Raw genomic sequence first — 17,558 nt, 5'->3', positions numbered from 1 at the left:
GAAGAATTATTTATTCACACCCCCAAGCAACATAATTTATGCCAACAATTTGCTGTAAACAATAGCCTTAATTGTCTTTCTCATGGACAAAGTCATATCAGCATGAGCTAAGGGTGTGTATGTTCATGTAGCAGGGATACATTTGTTCACCTAACGCAAGCAAAGCAGAGATGGTTAGGGATGAAGGCTACCATTTTGGAGATCTGGGGAGACAAATACTCAGACAGCATGACACAAAGTTACAGATCCAGTTTGGGTGTGCCATGCGAGGAACATTTACTAGACTCTTTAGTTTCTCATCAATTTTAAATAAACACTCCTGGCGGGAAGGCCTAACTAAACTAGATTTAAGAGAAACCAGCTTAGGAATATTCTGGAAGGTTAAATGGAAGTTTAGAACTCAGTGTCCATGACTGGGATACAAAAGGAAGTTTGAGTTCACCTGGATTGTTGCCAAATAAGTTTACCAAGTGCTATTGACTAACTGTTTATTCAAGTGTGACAATAATGAAAATCCATCAAGTTATGGAGTGACTTGGATCTCAAATACCTTCTGATGTAGGGGCTTACAAAAATGAAAAAGTGTACTTCCGGGTACATCACTTTAAGATGCCATTAAGATGTTGAAAGATGAGATGGAGAGTATTTTAAAAATATAATGTTAAGGGTACCGAAGAGTGAAAAACCTATTAAATGTCAAAAACAATAAAGGATCTAGACCTTAAATTCTGCACCTGAAATCAGCTGCCGGTGTACATGACAGAATTTAGATTTTCAAATGTATCATTACACCTGCAATTCACAGACATGTGAACTTAATTTGTGCCTGAAACTTCACATTTGCACTAAACTATATATGCATGATTGATGGACCAGTTTACACCTCATTAAAAATGAGGGCCACAAAGTCTTATTAAACCAGTTATTAAATGCATCAATACTATTGTGTTGGTCAAGCAAGGAAATTTTTTCAGAGGGCTTTCAGAAGAGGAACATATACTTTGGCACTAATTATTGAGTTTTGGTTTTACTTCTCTGTTTCTTCTTGGTTAAGTAACCTGAAGGAAAAAATAATAGCTGCTAACGTCAAAAAATGGATATAAAAAGTTTGTCATCCCATTTACTACTTCCCTATTCATTTGTTAACTAGGGAGGCTGCCATTTACCAACAAGACCACTATATCAGTAGATTCTTAACGAATGTCACTGAATTCCTTATATACTGCATTCAGCTACACAGTATTTTATTTTAGGGTGACTAGCATAACTTATTCTGTCACGTTTTCAGTTTCAGTCACAGTGAGTTCCCTTCTTCACCCTCTATTTAACTTGTAATAATTGCTTATCTGAAGGGCTGCTTTATACAGTTACAACACATAAAGATAGAAGTAAGCAGAACGCATTGCTGACCTTGAATAACAATATCCTCGGTTAACATGGAGAGCTTAGCAGCCTTATATTCGCCAGGGGGAATGACCACATTATCACCACTGTAACAGCTATCCAAAGCCATGTTTAAATCATCATGTTGTTGAAGCAGTGTGTTAACAGAAAAATCCTTAACCTGTACAGGACAGAGGGAGTAGCAACTACAGAGTTAAGGCAAAACAAAAAACCATGAAACTTCTGAATTAACAGCCAATCTTTTGAAATCTGCAGCACTGTTCTGTTTCTCACATTCTCATTTACCTTTGCAGAGTTCATTTTGCATGAAGGATTGCATGTTGGATGTGGAGTCCCACCTTTCTGCCCATTCCAATCCCCTGTGGAACAGCCTTGAGCTTGCCTGACTGCACAGAGCAGCATAAATGGTGTGGAAAAATGAATACGGGCCTTTCATCCAAGCTGCCATCTTTTCCATAACTAAACTTTTTCCTCCATGAGACTGTTCCATACCCAGCCCCCTCTTGCTCCTTCCACCTTGACTTTGGAATTAGCTGCTCAATACAGAGTAGCCTGCATGTTTGGAGTCAGTTCGCTAAACAGTAGCAGCTGATCCCCACCAGTAGCTCCCCTTCCAAGTTGTGTTGCAAGAAGAAAATCTTCAGCCCACGTGGAGACCAAGGAAGAATGCACCTATTGCAGGTTGCTGTGGAGACTCCCATCACTGCTGTTCCTTCTTGGTCCAACTCTTCATTGGAGGTAGGAGTTGCTCAGAACAGAGTATTGAGTGAGGGAAACTCAACCCTCATGTGTTCATACCAAGCAGACAGTCTATGAGAGCTTGAGAGGAAGGGGAAGGGAGATTAGAGAGTACAGCTCATTGTCCAAGACAGAGCATATGCAGAGTTCATTGGATGAACTGGGCAGCCATCTTAGGCCCTGTGCTTTTTGGGGGGGCCTGTGGCAGCCAATCCAGCCATCCTATGGACAGGAGTGGGGAGGATTATTTTTGTTTGGTGTTCTGTGGTCTCAAAAAGTTTAAGAAACACTAAGTTAGATGGTGCTTGGTCCTGCCACAAGAGAAGGGGTCTGAACTTGATGACCTCTCGAGTTCATGATTCTATCACTCATGTATGAGGAGTTTTGACAACAAAGTTTCTCACTAGCAAGCTACCTGAGTGGGTTTGAACACACCAACAGACCATTTCAGACTAAGGGACTGATTACCGATTAGAGATTTATGTTCTCTATCACTCCATGCACTGAGAGAAGATTCTATGTGACCACTTCAGTTAGAACAGAAAGTAGAAGTTTAGCGGTCACTTCTGAAAACAATCTCTTTTAAGGCAGCTTTGTTACTACTATCCTCTAAATCATTTGGCCTTGGCTTTGTATAGCATATTTAATCCTTCTGACTCACAAAAATATAATCAAAGTCTTCCTCACCATTTCTGCTGTCATTGTTTTAGCTACAATGTGAGTTACAAGTTTCTCATCATCTCTGTATCCTCTCCTCCGCCTCAGTATCCTTGGTGTCAGAGGTCCGTGAGCTCTGTAATTTAGAGAAAAATCTATATATTTTTAGACAAAGCATTTCTGACAGTATGTAAAATAGTTCACCTTAAAAAAAAAAGGTTGCTGAATTTATTGCAGATACATGTATTTAAACATCATCTTCATCCATGACAAACATACCAGACATCTCCAGGACCAGAAAACTGTCACAGTGTTAAATGCAAAATATGCAGAAAGAGGCCATTTGGTATTTTCAAATTTGTTGAGACAAGTCACTTATCTGCCATCTTCAAAATCCTATAAACGAATGTATGTCACGAATTTGTCTTTAGGGTTCTGGTCTCTGACCCATGTTTCAAAACAAACAAAAACCATTAAAAAAACTCCTAAACACAAGTATATTTAAACACTGTTCCAGTGTAATCCATTCAAAAAGTACTGACCAGTACTGGCCAGTCAAAAATATTTTAAGACATTTTTAAAAGTAATTTTCTAAGCAAGATCAACAGTTTGATTCCATCTTTTGTTGCAACATAATTTTCTTAGTAGAGTAAACCCTAGAGATACGCAAAATCAAGTTGCACATCTTGAGTTAACATGACTGCTGCCCCGACAGGAGCGGGAAACCGCTCCTGTTGGAGCAGCAGCCTGACTCTTGCTGCCCCTGACAGGAACGGTTTCCTGGTCCCTGGACTGGCAGGAAGCTGGGAACCAGGCAGCAGCCTGGCTCCCCTCTGCTTGCAGAGCCAGGAAACTGAGCAGGGCAGCAGCCCTGGTTAGTTTCCTGCCTCCAAGGAGTGGAGGGGAGCCAGGCTGCCCCTGGTTCCCAGCTCCACTCCACTAGCTGGAACCAGGAAACTGAACAAGGCTGCTGCCCTGCTCAGCCTCCCCTCACAGCAAGCAGAAGGGAGCTGGGAGCCAGGCTGCTGCCTAGTTTCCAAATCCCCACTGCTTGTGGGACCTGGGAAACTGACCAGCTGGTCAGTTTCTTGGGTCCCACAAGTAGTGGGGAGATGGGAACCAGGCTGCTTCCTAGTTCCCAGCTCCCTGCCACTCTGGGAGCCAGGACACTGACCAGCCCTGCTGGGCTAGTCAGTTTCCCAGCTCCTGCAAGCCTAGGGGAGCCAGGAACCAGGTGGCAGCCTGGTTCCTGTCTCTCCTCAAGTTGCACGAAAATTCGAGTTACACAGGGGTTGCAGAAATGCAACCCCCGCATAGCTTGAGGGTTTACTAAAAGCCAATCCCCACCAAAATGAGCAAATGTAGTGTTCAGATAAAAACTTACCTCCCCGCTCCCAAAAAAATCCTCATGCATTTTTACAAAATGTAAGCACGCCTTTAACTGTGGTTATGAATAGAAAAGGGACTCTTCAAAATTATCTATGCATCATACTTTTTCCTCCCTCAGTAACTCCCATAATAAACCACTTCTGTTTTATAAAACAATGAGAACTTAAATCCTCAAGAGATGCAGAGCAGGGAGAAGGAGGATTAGAAGCAGGACTGAAACAGATGATGGAGAGGGATAGGCATCCCTGATGGGAAAAAAAGCAGGAGCTGAAGTGTCTGGAACCACTAAACCACACTTCCCATCAGAACCTGGAACTAAATCCATTATTCCAAAGTCTCAACATTATTTTGCTGTCAAGTAAATCCCTGTGAAACCCACTAAAAGTATACATCTCTAATCCCCATCTAGTGTAGTCCCACAGAAAGCCGTTTATCTTTTATCTTGCTGATATCAATTATTGTTAGCTCAAGTGACAGAGAGATGTGCCATGATCCAAAAGATCCCAAATATGCTCTTGACCTATTGGCAGGAATCAAATGTTCCCCCATGATAGAATCTTTTTAAAATTTAAGCTTAAGAATACTTTATATTAAAAATGACATTAAACTAGCAGTAATGTTGTTAACTCAAGCACTCAGATATTAGAAAATGTTAAAATTGAGTTTTGCTGTGCAAATGTTAATTCAGTCTCCTTGTGCACGTTGTCAAAAAGAATTTAAATGTGTTATTTTTTTTCCTCACAGAACTCCTAGCTCCTTCAGATAACAGGACATACTGTGCTGTAGGAATCGATCAAGGTTGTTTCCTGAATGAGATTGTTGTAGGGCTGCTGTCTCATTTGTTGCAGGTAAGTTGGAAGATGTATAATGAATGAGGCAGAAAACTACAGGATGAGAAATATTATCTTATCATTAAGGCATCTGAATGCCATTATGGGAACTGAATATTATTCCTGACTCTGCCACAGAGTTCCTATTGACTCAAGCTTGCCACTTAAAGAAAATTTTTCACAGGTGGCCTCTAACTGTTCATTCTTCATTTTTAAGTGGCTGGTTTGAGACAGATGTGGGTTCATTCCCATTAAGTGCTGAGCACATATAACTGCAACTGAAATCAATGGCCACTGTCTTTACAATATATAAAGAAAAACCTTTAAAATGGTAAGTAGTAAAAATCAAACCAACACACAAAAAAACAAAACAAAAACCAAACCAAAAAAAAACCACACTTCAGGCTTCTCAAGTTCAGCACCCAAAATTAACTGACACTTCTAACAAGCAGACAGTAAATAGCGATCAGTTAATGTAATAACTCCACTAGGGAGGATACCTCAATATCAGCAACTAGCAGGAAACTTTTTCTAATGCATAGTTTACCTAACACTCTAATTAATTATAATGTCTGTTAAAATTTAGAAAGAACAACCACGGAATTCCAATGTTTACAATGGATTTTGTTATAGGACCTCAAGCATTAACTATATTACTCTCAAACCATAAGGTGCACCCAAAATTGTGTCGGGGAGCAAGCTGTGTGCATTTTTTTAAATAGTTCCATTTACCAGCTCTAGGTGGCTCAGGCTTGTATAGAAGGGCTGTGCACACCAGGAGGCAAAGAGAGAGGATAAAGAGAACAGCGGGAGGCCAGCCATCCCAGGGCTCATCTCACCTCCAGTCTCTCCCCAGGATCTAGCATGGGCTCTCTTCACTCCTCCCACACCAACCCTTCACTTGGAGGCAATGGCAAAGCTCCAGTTATCAGCCCTGGGAGGACACGTGTTGGAGTGATATTTGACAAATTTCATCACCTTCATATTGCCACCCTTACTTCTGTACTACTGATGGTGCTGCCTTCAGAGGTGGGTGCCTGGCCAGGTCACTGCTCTCTGTTCTGCCTCCAGAGCTGAGCAGATGTAAATGTACTTGTGTGGCAGGGGCCACAAATAACTACAGACACAAAGACTAGGGGCACAATCGACAGCTTTGAGAACTACTACTGATAGAGGCTACCTGAGGCGAAGGTCTTCCCATATCTTCAGCAAGCCACATAGCATTACTAATTCATAGTATTTTTTCCAGCATTCAATAGCTTCTTCTGCTGTAGGTTCTTCCTTAATGTTACTTTGGAACTGAATCAATTCCAAATGAATGTTTTTATACTTCTCCAGATTTTTTCTAAAACGTTGACCAATTGGAGTAGGAATAGTCCCATTCTCAATATCACACCAACTGTGAAAACAAGAATAAGAAGCTATATTTTTGTCATAGAGGATTTCTCACAGGCCCCATCCTGATGAGGGGGTTAATGAACAACTCTGGACCCAACTGGCCCCATGTTGCTATACCTGCGGGAGATTATCAGCTATGGTGAGAGGAATTAAAAGGAGTCCCAGCTCAGTGTGGGCTGACCCAAAAGGCAGCAGGGCTTTGCTTCTCCCTTGCTGAGGCAAGTTTGGCTTCAGCTTGCTGTCTGGATGAGCCTACAAAAAGATGAGATGACCAGGCTCAGGAAGACTGACCAAAGGGCCTGGCTGCATGAAGATGTGCCCTGAATAGAAAGGCAGGATCCTGCTGAAGATTCCTTCAATGACCCTGGTTTTTAGTTCCTAGTGTTCCTTCATTTTTGGCTTTTATTACCCCAAAAGGGGTAGGACTCAGGTATGCCTTAGCTGTAAGGCAAAAAGCACCAATGCAGCATCTCTGGGAAGTGATAACTGACTGTTGGAGACCCAATGACAGGATGAGTAGTGTCCTGAAGGACTATGAGTGGACCTGAGAAAGTGAGGCCCTCTCAAACCTTCTTGAACAAAAATCTCACACAAAACCCTTACTCCCTTTCTGAGGTTAATACACTTACAGTTTAATTCTCTCTTCTATCAGTGCTGCATAGCTCTCACAACTTTCATCTTCATCCCAGTCCCTCCAGAGGAAATCGTAGAAAAACCTAAAAGATATACTGGCATTATGATACTGCCACCACATTCGTTCTTGAGAAGCAAGAAAAAAAAATGTCACATTTGTTTTGCCAATCAAACTTGTGAGTTTTAACTATAGTGACTTCGAATTATGAAAAACATTTTCTCTTCACAAAAAGCTGCACCACCAAAAATTTTATTTCCCAGCAAAAATATCTGAAAAAAATCTAAAAAAATTACTGTAATTTGAGTTCTCACTTTGCTTCACCAGTGGCCTTAGTTAAAAACCTCAATAGTGCATCTGTAAGTTCACCCATATATGTTTGCTTACAGCTGTCCAAAAGATAAAATTGTTACATATCCTTCATTTTTCTTCTTTGAAATGGGCACCTAGTGCTCCATGATCTGTTATAATTAGGCTATTCTTCCTCATCTTCCAAGCCTGAAGAATTAGAAAAAAAAACCTTCATAATAAAATAAAAATAATCCACTAGCTTTTTAATGTAGTGCTAGCAATTAAGGCTGATAAGAGAAGTGATTGCCCTGTAACTCCCCAGCCAACTACTCATACTAAAATGATAAATTAGGAATTCCAGTTATAACCCAGGGAAATGGAAGAAACCACTTACACCAAAGGAAGATACTAATATGAGGGAATCATAAGACTCCATCTCTCTGCAAAAGTATTCCACAGAGAGAAAAGGAAGAACTTAGACATTTGCCCTCCATCTGGAAACTGATGCAAATTAGGGGACAACCTAGAAAAAAAATCTCACAGAATACTGGATGGTCACTCCAGAGAAGGTAAAGAGACACGAAAGTAAATAAATTTGACCTTTCTTCATTATGGGCACCTGGTGCTCAGTAATCCATTGCAACTAGCCAATAAGACGTATCTACATAAACAGGAGGAAAACTTGAACCATCAAGAATAAACCACAAGGAAAAAAAAAGTTATTTGAGAATGGGTTTATTTTGTTTGTTTTAGTTGTCTCCTTCCTCCTTTCAACATGTGAAAATTTTAATGAAAGAAAGCCAAAAGAGAACCTGTGGGAACTATTGTCCAAAAGCTGTTTAAAATAGACAAAACATCTGTTTCAAAATGATTCAGGAATTTACTGAAGTCCACGTAGCTATACTACAAAATTACTTAAAAAAGCCACAGTGCTGTTCTGCCAAGGAAATGGCCATATGTCTGAACATTTAAAGGAGAAGTGGGATCACCTATGAAAAAACTGTAAGGCTGCATATACACTAGGAACTAACTTTGAAGATTGGCACTACATCAAAGTAGCCAGCAGAGAGTCTACACACACTTTTCCCTTACTGCAGAGTAAGACGTGCACAATGGAACAAATGCCTGCTTAGTGTTCAGTCCTAGGGGATTCTCCAAGTCCTTTGAGCAGAGAAAAAACTGGAGCATTAGGCAATCAGTTCCATAAACATGTCCAACTTGGTGACACTACATTGTTAAGTTAGAAGGAAATGGCAAAATATTTTCAAGTTGAAATGAACAATTGAAAAAGATCCATTTCTGCAAACAGTTTTGGTTTCTGCAGATTAACCTGTTCTAAAGAAAATAATTTTATCAGAAAATTCCTGAATGACATTACTTAATTTACTGTGCCACAAACCTTGAATATATCAAACACATTAAGATAAAAGAGTTAACACCTTTCAAGTTAGAAAAAGGTAAAGAGTTCAGGAGCTATTCACTCCTGGGCTAAATAAATCCAATCAAATTGCAACGGCTTTTTGGGGGGCATTAACTGGACTTCATCAAAATACTTTTTCCACCATTATTGCATTTTAAACCCACTTTGTGAATACTCTTATGCTATTAGTGAAGCAAAGTAAATCCGTTTAATCCTTCTGTGTTTTAGGTACAGTTCTTCAGTCAACATTTTAGCCTATCTATATAGCTAAAGTATAGGAGAAATAGTGAAATACCTCACAACATCCAAAGCCTGAGCAATATCAAAGACTAATCTATCCTGCCCCTCAACAGGGTAGACTTCCAGAAGAGGTACACAATGGTCCATTTCATCCAAAACATTATCAATAAGCTCTCTTGGAATATTTGCAATATTTGAGGAAAATGGTTTAGCAACAGATACAGAAGCTTTCAAGTGAGATGAGGTGCTCTGAGGTGGTTTGCAGGTAACCTAAGATATGACAAAGAAACACAAACAATTTTTAAACATTGTCTATTTTTGTTAGCATGTTACATACAAAGTTCATATTAACTTTCATGGGAGTGACACATGTAGAACTGGTCCATTTTAGAAAACTAAAAATAATTAGAGAAAAATGACATCTTCCTTTAATTTTACCTAAAAGCAGTAGTTTGAATCTAAGAAAATGATTTGTTTGCTACAGAATAGGTAAACAGAAAATTATGAAATTATTTTTAATTTAGAAAACACAGCTGTAAGAGCTGGTATTTAAAACTAAATCAAATGTCACATTCTGTCAGTTCTAAGCAGTAGCTCTGCAATTTCTGTTTGTTTTATGTTTTCATCCTCATATATTCAAGGTTGCCTAAACAATATTAATGTGAAGCATTTCCATGTTAAATAACCTTTTTGAGTTGTCTTTAACTTTGACAACTTTTCAGGCTGAAATTTTCCAGGTCTGGTTTAAAAAAAAAAAGACTTTTAAATCTGAACAAAAGTTCTCAGAAGTAGCTGAACCAAAGATTGGAGGGAAAAAGACGAGAATTAAAAATTTATTTATTTTTGAATACTTCAAAGTATCTCAATAGCATGGGCTACAAATTTGAAATTTGTCAAGCTGATATCAGAGGAAAACTACAACTCCGAGGTTTTAAAGCTCTGGCAGCGCTGTCAACCACATGAGGAGGGAAGAGAGAGGCAATTCACTTGGAGTGCTGGATTCTTCTTCTGGCTACCCTCTGTTGCAGCTCAGGGCTGCCTGTGGCTGGCTCATGCAAGGTTCGGGGGAGGAGTTCAAAGCATGTCATCTTCTGCACTTAAAAATTTTAGTGAACATATCTCATTCCAAGAGCAAGAAGTACCTGAACAGTTAAATACCGATCTCTGGATAGAGATCTGAAACCACAGATGTTAAAGAACTTCTAGAAAAATTTGAAAAAAATTAAGTGGTGGGCAAGATGCTATGAGCCTCGCTTATTTTTCTATAGTAACAGAGAGAGAGCCGTGCTAGTCTATACACTATCAAAACAAAAAAACGCAGTCAAGTAGCACTTTAAAGACCAACAAAATAATTTATTTGTTGTTGTTGTTATTAATATCATTATTAATAATAATAATACATTATTTTGTTGGTCTTTAAAGTGCTACTTGACTGCTTTTTTATTTTTCTATGGAACTTTAAAAACCTAATGTTTTATTTTAATGACAAGTAATGAGAGTGAAATAAAATAAAAAAGGAAATTACCTCAACAAGTATTCCAACAAAAGGTATAGGGACATCTTCAGAATTAATGAAGAAGAGTTCTGGATTGGTCTTCCAGACTCCAAGCCATTTTTCTTTCATATTCAGTTTTTCCAAAAGATATTTACTCATGGCTTCATTGGCATCTTCTGCCTATTACATGAACAAAGAAGAAATTCTCACTCTCTTAAAGGCATTACACTCTTAATTAAAAATAAATTACTATAAAACACATTAATTCAGAGAATGTGATACATCACTCCAAGAGCAGAAGACAAGGAAAGAGAATGGGGGAAAGGAAAACAAGCAAAAGAGTTGGGGGAAATACTTTAAAAAGTTAATTGACATTGTTAAATTAAATAGAGTTCTATTATTTCATTACTGTAAAGTGGACTGTAGTGAGTGAATGTGTTGATAAATAATAACCAAATTCCTAAATTTTAATACACTGCTACTCTTGAAAGAAAGAGGATGTTTTATATAGCTTTCCAGTTTATCAGAGATAGACATTATAACTAAGGAAGGAGGTACACTAATCCCTCGAAATAAGCAATTTGCATTAATGTTAATAAGAGCAACTCAAAATCCCGCTACCCCCAGACCCGGTTCAACCCCCCCCCCCCCCCGCATTGCTACAGCTCACCCCACCCCACGCGGCCCCGGTTCAATCCCCCACATGGCCCTGGCTCACCACCCCCCTGCAGGGCCACACAGCTCCAGCTCACCATCCCCTTGCGCCTGGCCCTCCTATGCAGTGTGCTCAATTCCACCCCCATACCCCCCTCAAGCCCTAACCCACCCCAGGACTAACCCCCCCACCCCCTCTTACAGTGCCAACCCACCACCAGGCTTAACCCTCCCCAACTGCCCCCCAGTCCTAGGACTTACCTTTCAAAAGCAGCTCCAGGTGCTCCTGCAGCTTCCCCAGCTGCAGAACGTCCACTCCACCCCGGGGGGTGCGGGGGGAAGCTGCCCCCCCCACGCATGCGCACACGAAATTTGAGTTATGCGAGGGTGTGTGGGAACGCAACTGTTACATAATTGAAGGGACTACTGTATTAGTTTCTCAAAACAGCACAGGTAAGGATCACTGAATAGCTTTTTGATTAATTCTGTCAAGGCTTCAATATTCTGAAGGGTAATTTACCAGAACATTAAAATACATAGGAAGATTAAGGCTCTGTACACAACTATGAACCACCACCCTTTTTTATTTTTAAATAAACACCAGTTGAGTGATACATGGCACAGTTTAGGGCAGAGAGGTTATTTTACATCTGTAAGGTGTTCTACTTTTCCCTCAGGTGGGCAATTTATTTTACACAGAGAGAAAATCCCAACTGCTTCTTGCACTAAGCCCACTTTAAACTATGCCAGTGTTTTTCAACCAGTGATATGTAGTTCCCTGGTAATACACTGAGGTCTTCAAGGGGGTTCATCAACTCATCTAGAGATTTGTCCTGTTTTACAACAGGCTATATAAAAAAACACACCAGTAAAGTCAATACAACTGAAAAGTCCAGAGACAATGACTTGTTTCTACTCCTTTATATGCCATACACTGAAATATAGGTACAATATTTCTGTTCCAATAATGAGACAGTAGAAAGTCAGCAAGTTTTCAGTAATAGTCTTCTATGAAATTTTTGCATGTTTTTGTAAGTAAGTAGTGCTTAAGTGAGGTGTAATTTGGCGGTATTCAAAACAAATCGGACTCCTGAAAATGGTACAGCAATCTGGAAAGGTTGAATGGCACTTGTTTCAAGACCTCAAATTACCTTCGATCCAAATTTCTCAACTGGGGGAATGTGTACCTTTAGGGAGCAATCTGGGGGTACTCTTTTTTTTAAGGGGTACTATATAAAAAAAAAAGTTGAGAAACACCGAACTACCCTGACACAGTGAATAACCCATATAAAAGACATGGTGGATATCACAGTATTTTCTATTGGCCCGAATTCTGTTGGGTCAGAAATTCAAACCACACAGAACCCCTCTTTGGGACCCATATAATCTGTCACACTCGTCTCTCTGGTCCACCAGAAGAGATTGCCCCCCATCCTGCCTGCCTCAGATGACAGGCGCTAGCAGGACCAGAAGACTGCGGCCGGTAAAGGCCACGGCACTCTGCACGGGGCTCTCTAACCGTCAGGCTGGCCCCCCTTGCTGACTCCTGCCTTCTCCATCGTCCACCGCCTCCCCGCTTGTTCCGCCTGCGCTCCCCACTCTCTTCGCCTCCCCGCGGCAGTTATGTGGCTCGTCTCGCTGGGACATCGCAGGAGCTGCGCCGCCCGAGAGCGCCTCGCCCCTTCCGGCGGCCTGCGAGCGCGCCCCATCCCTTACCTTGCAGCCCCGCAGCAGCTTGTCGCAGTACAAGGCCACCTTGTCCCGCCCCGGGACGGCCCCCAGGTGGGACGGGTACAGGGCCGGCAACGGGTCGGCCTCCACCTCTTCTTCGCCTGGGCTGGGAAGGAGCGGCCGCTGGCTCGGCCCCGCAGCTGACGAGGGCTCGGCGGCCCATGAGCGGGAGCTCTCACCCGAGGGCGGGTCCACCGCGGCCGCCTCTTCCTCGGGGCCGCTCGAGGCCATCACTTCAGGCAGCCACGCGCCTCGCAGCCCTAGGCCGTTACCCGCCGGGCCCGAACTACAGCCAATGGGTGGCCGGCGCGGGACACCCAGCCAATGGGGGACCGGGCTCGTGACCACCGACCGTTGACAAGACCCCGCCTCCTGTGCGCTTCCCTGCACGCTAACCGCGGGCGGGCTGAGGCAGGCGCGTGGCCGGGGTTGGGGTTACCTCGGGTCTGCTTTGAGGCCCACGTTCCCGATCTGGGGACTCTCGGCGTTGAGGCACCGAGCTCAGGCTCCTGCTCTCTTCTTGCCTCCCTACCACGGATGAGAGCCTGAACGTGGGCCCTCCCCTTCCATGGCCCTTCTAGCTGCTGGGAGTGTGGTCTGGATGCGGCTCAGCTGCCCTGAAGCGTATGAGTGATGTTAGTAGCCAGAGGTGTTGAGCCAACAAGGCTACGTGGCTCACTAGCGTCCCTCTGGGGAAGACTGCAACACCAAGTCCAAGCATGCTGCAGCCTGTTGGGGTCCTTCTCCACCACAGCCTCAGCCAAGTGGTTTATGAGGTGCCAAGGCTCAGTGTGCCATCACCTGTGGGACATGGCACATACTGTTTCAGCACCACCAAAGTATGGTGGCAGTTTCCAGACATTCCTTCCCAGCCTACAGTCATCTCTTCAATGCAAACGAAGCATGTGGAGACCTAGCAACATCTATATTTCAGAACCCACAAATGTCAGGGTGCTCCCTGTTAGGCATCTCTGCTTCTCGATAAATATTTTCTGGATTTTTCATCTCCCCATATCAGAAATCTTTGAAAACCAAGAGCAGCCCACAATGGTGTTCTAGGGATTGAGACAGCTTATGGGTTGTGTTTGACATACGGTGTAGTATTTTGACTATCCCTTTTCTATTGGCACTTCAGAAATTGATGATGCTTTAAAACTCAGCCTTATCTGAAGTTGTAATGTAGAATGAGAACTTTCTGGGATTATCTGACATTCTCCTGTTTAATGAACAATTTCCTCATTGGACTCACTTATGTTTACACTCTTGAAGCTAAATAAATTGGCAATGCTGTTAGGGAAAGATGAGTGAAACATTGTGCAAGAACATCTGCTGTCTCACACTGCCATCTGGAAGGACATTTTGTTAGAGAGTATTTGGGATCAGTACAGGAAAAATGTTAGCTGTCTAGTATAATAATGTACTTCAGGGGAATAATTAAGATATCAATCATGCATTTGTCCATCCTTAGTCATCCTGGACTTCATGTGTGAATATCCAGATGTTACTTAAAGTAAGACCTAGCCATGTGAAGTCAACTTATGAAGAGCAAATAGCTACATTTTTCTTACTGTCCTGTACTTGTCTATCTAAAAGAGTGGAATTTATTTGTTGCAAATCACCATACATCTGTATTTGAGATTTGTGTCAGTAAGACCATTCCACCCAGGTGGGATAAAGGGAGGCAAAAGACCTTTAAACATTTTCTCATGTGACAGCAAAATGAAAAAAAAAAGGCTCTAGGCGATTCTGAATGTAAATATTCTGAGGAATTATTTTTTCTAATTTTTTCTTGTGTATTCTATTTTACAAGCAGAGGTTGAAAGATATATCGTGAAAATGCCTTCAGAGGCCAAACTCACTGAAATCCAGTTTTGCACACAAGATTCTTCCTTACTACAAGAAAGATTTTACTGTGGTTTTCTGTAGCATGGAACAGAAGGTGAATCTTCTTGTATGCATTGTTTTGTCTGGTTATGTTGTTATTTGCTTACCTAAAACTGTTATCCTTTTCCATTTGACACATATTGATTTTTCTCCACTCTTAATTATAATTATTATTGTTACTTAGCATTCACATAGCACTTTTCATGTTAAAGTTGAGGACAAATTGTCTTAGTAAAAACACACATGGAGACAGGAATTTCTGGGGGTTTCCACACATGGCATTTCCAACACATTATTCCTTCACAGTGCAGAATATTAGCCACTTAGCCCCTGCAGAATGAGAATGGTCTCTTAAATTCCCAGATCCTGGGAGAGCCAAAGATGAAAGAACCAGCCATATGGCAGTCTTCTACTTCAGATAACTCCTCAAGTCTCATAGAAACATAACCCTGTAAGAGACATGCTTCCATGGGATCCATCCCTGGATGCCAATCAGTTTAACAAATAATTGAATGTTAATAAAATCAATGTTATTTTGTTCTGGGATCATCAGTAGGGGTTGAGGGTCATGGAGGGCAACCATGCCTTTGACTGCATTCCTTTGCACTCACAGATTGAAGTCCTCCTTATGCTTAGAGCTCCTTCCCCAGTCCATGAAGAGGCTTCTACTGGGTCAAGGCAAACCAAGAAGGAATGATGTCATGGAGCTGGGACTCATTCAGCTACTCACCAGAGCTGGGTCTTCTACAGAAGTAGAAGGGACCACCTGGACCATGCTACCACTTTCTCTTTCTTTAGTAGGCCCTGACAAAGAGCTCAGCCATGGCTTAAGTAAGCACAGAATGAAAACAGATCTACCCAAAAGAGTTCATAAGTGAAGATCAGACAAGACAGGAAAATACAAAACAGGAAAGAACTTGGAATAACTGTGTAACTTTATAAAGGTTAAACTTCTCTTGTCTGGCACCCTCAGGACCTGACTGGTGCCAAATGAGAGAATTTGCCAGACAACAGGAGGTCAATATTGTCTGGCAGCATTATCAACACTTGTATTGTTTTTTGGGCTCTTGGAAGACATTTCTACAGCATATTAACCAAGATTGGCTGCCCAGTAACACTACTCAAGCTCATAACATCCTTCCACAAAAACATGAAAGCAACAGTGCAATATGATGGGTCTACATTGGAACTGTTTGCAATGAACAGCAGAGTCAAACAGGGTGTGTTCTTGCCTCTGCCCTCTTCAGCATATTCTTCTCCGTTCTACTAAATTGCACATTTCAAAACTCACGCAGTGATGTATTTTTCCACACAAGATTAGATGGGTCTCTCTACAACCTGGCAAGACTCAAAGCCAAAACTAAAGTCAAGAAAATCCTCATTAGGGAACTCCTCTTCGCAGATGATGCAGCTCTCATCACTCACTATGAAGACATGCTACAGTCACTGATCGCTAATTGTTTTCCCTTGACATAAGCATGAAGAAAACAGTTATATTCACTCAAGGTAAACCTCAGCGCCCCATGTCATTCTGGGTAACATCCCATTAGATGTGGTCCAACAGTTCCAATACCTTGGATCTACTGTCACCAAAAGCCTATCCATGGATGAAGAACTGTACATCAGAATCGGGAAGGCGGGTACTATTATTGGCAGACTTACAAAATGTGCATGGAACAATGCTAAGCTGACAGTGAAAACAAAGATACTAATCTACCAGGCATGTGTATTGAGTATCCTGCTATGAGGCGTGGACCACCTACTTGAATCAGGAATAAAAACTGAACAGCTTCCATCTTCGCTACCTCCGCAGAGTTATGTATATCAGTGTGGCAAGATAAAGTTTTAAATTCAGATGTCCTGTCAAGATCTGGCATACCCAGCCTCACAGTGATCCTCAACAGCAGAAGACTATGATGGCTTGGTCATGTGAGAAGAATGAGTGACGAACATCTTCCGAAAGAAATCCTCTTTGGTGAGCTGTCATGTGGGTTGAGAACAAGAGTGAGAGCAAAGCTTAGATTCAAGGATACATGCAAAATCGCCATGAAAAAGTTCAACATTGATGCAAAATCCTGGGAATCTACATCATCAGATTGAAATACCTGGCGATGATTGCTACGACAGGGCACATCATCCTTCGATAGTATATGTGCAAACCATGCAAAAGAACTTCGTCTTAGAAGGAAAAGTTCTCAGACTCAAGAATTCGGAAGTAGACTGACATATGGTTATTGCAATCGACTGTGCAAATTCAATACTGGATGGATAAGCCATGAGAGAAGCTGCAGACTCAAACATTGCCCATAGATCCTCACTGCCGCTGCTAACCACTTGTCTCTCGAGATGAAAAGGGGCCATATATAGAAGACATTGAGGGGTAAATTGCAGCTAAATAACAACACAGAACACTGAGAGCCAGGACTGGTAGCTGTAAATAAATTTTATGGGACCACGGGAATGTTGTTTATGGGACCACACCCATGATATGAGAACATCTGGCTAATTAAAATCATGCTGGATTATGGATGTGCTGGATGAGAGAGTGCGAGATTAGAGAGGTTCAACCTGTGTTAGTATTGAAATTTGTAGAGGCCTCAGTCAAGATAAATTTGTGTTATGTACTATAAAAACATATAGTAAGAGAGACAGAGAGGAAGCCGTGCTAGTCTATACACTATCAAAACAAAAAGCAGTCAAGTAGCACTTTAAAGACTAGCAAAATAGTTTATTAGGTGAGCTTTCGTGGGACAGACCCACTTCTTCAGACCATAGCCAGACCAGAACAGACTCAAT

At 41.6% G+C, this 17,558-nt stretch overlaps 1 protein-coding gene across 2 annotated transcripts in view; it reads right to left on the bottom strand.

The window, feature by feature from the left end:
* The window catches only part of SHCBP1L (SHC binding and spindle associated 1 like), a 45,791-nt gene that overhangs the window by 5,865 nt on the left and 22,368 nt on the right, over window positions 1–17,558 (bottom strand). The window contains exons 1-7 of one of the 2 annotated variants that reach the window (XM_075003461.1): window positions 12,864–13,109; window positions 10,524–10,673; window positions 9,054–9,268; window positions 7,046–7,132; window positions 6,199–6,417; window positions 2,830–2,935; window positions 1,411–1,564 (exon numbers count right to left, since the gene is read on the bottom strand). In XM_075003461.1, the coding sequence (XP_074859562.1) occupies window positions 1,411–1,564; window positions 2,830–2,935; window positions 6,199–6,417; window positions 7,046–7,132; window positions 9,054–9,268; window positions 10,524–10,673; window positions 12,864–13,109 (1,177 nt within the window). Of the gene's footprint in view, window positions 1–1,410; window positions 1,565–2,829; window positions 2,936–6,198; window positions 6,418–7,045; window positions 7,133–9,053; window positions 9,269–10,523; window positions 10,674–12,863; window positions 13,110–17,558 lie in introns of those variants that run through there. The other variant, XM_075003462.1, reaches the window with a different exon arrangement.

Source organism: Carettochelys insculpta, chromosome 9 (assembly GCF_033958435.1).
Source record: "Carettochelys insculpta isolate YL-2023 chromosome 9, ASM3395843v1, whole genome shotgun sequence".
Lineage (NCBI taxonomy): Eukaryota > Metazoa > Chordata > Testudines > Carettochelyidae > Carettochelys > Carettochelys insculpta.
Note: the sequence above shows the minus strand (reverse complement) of the source record. Positions and strands in the feature narration are given on the sequence as shown.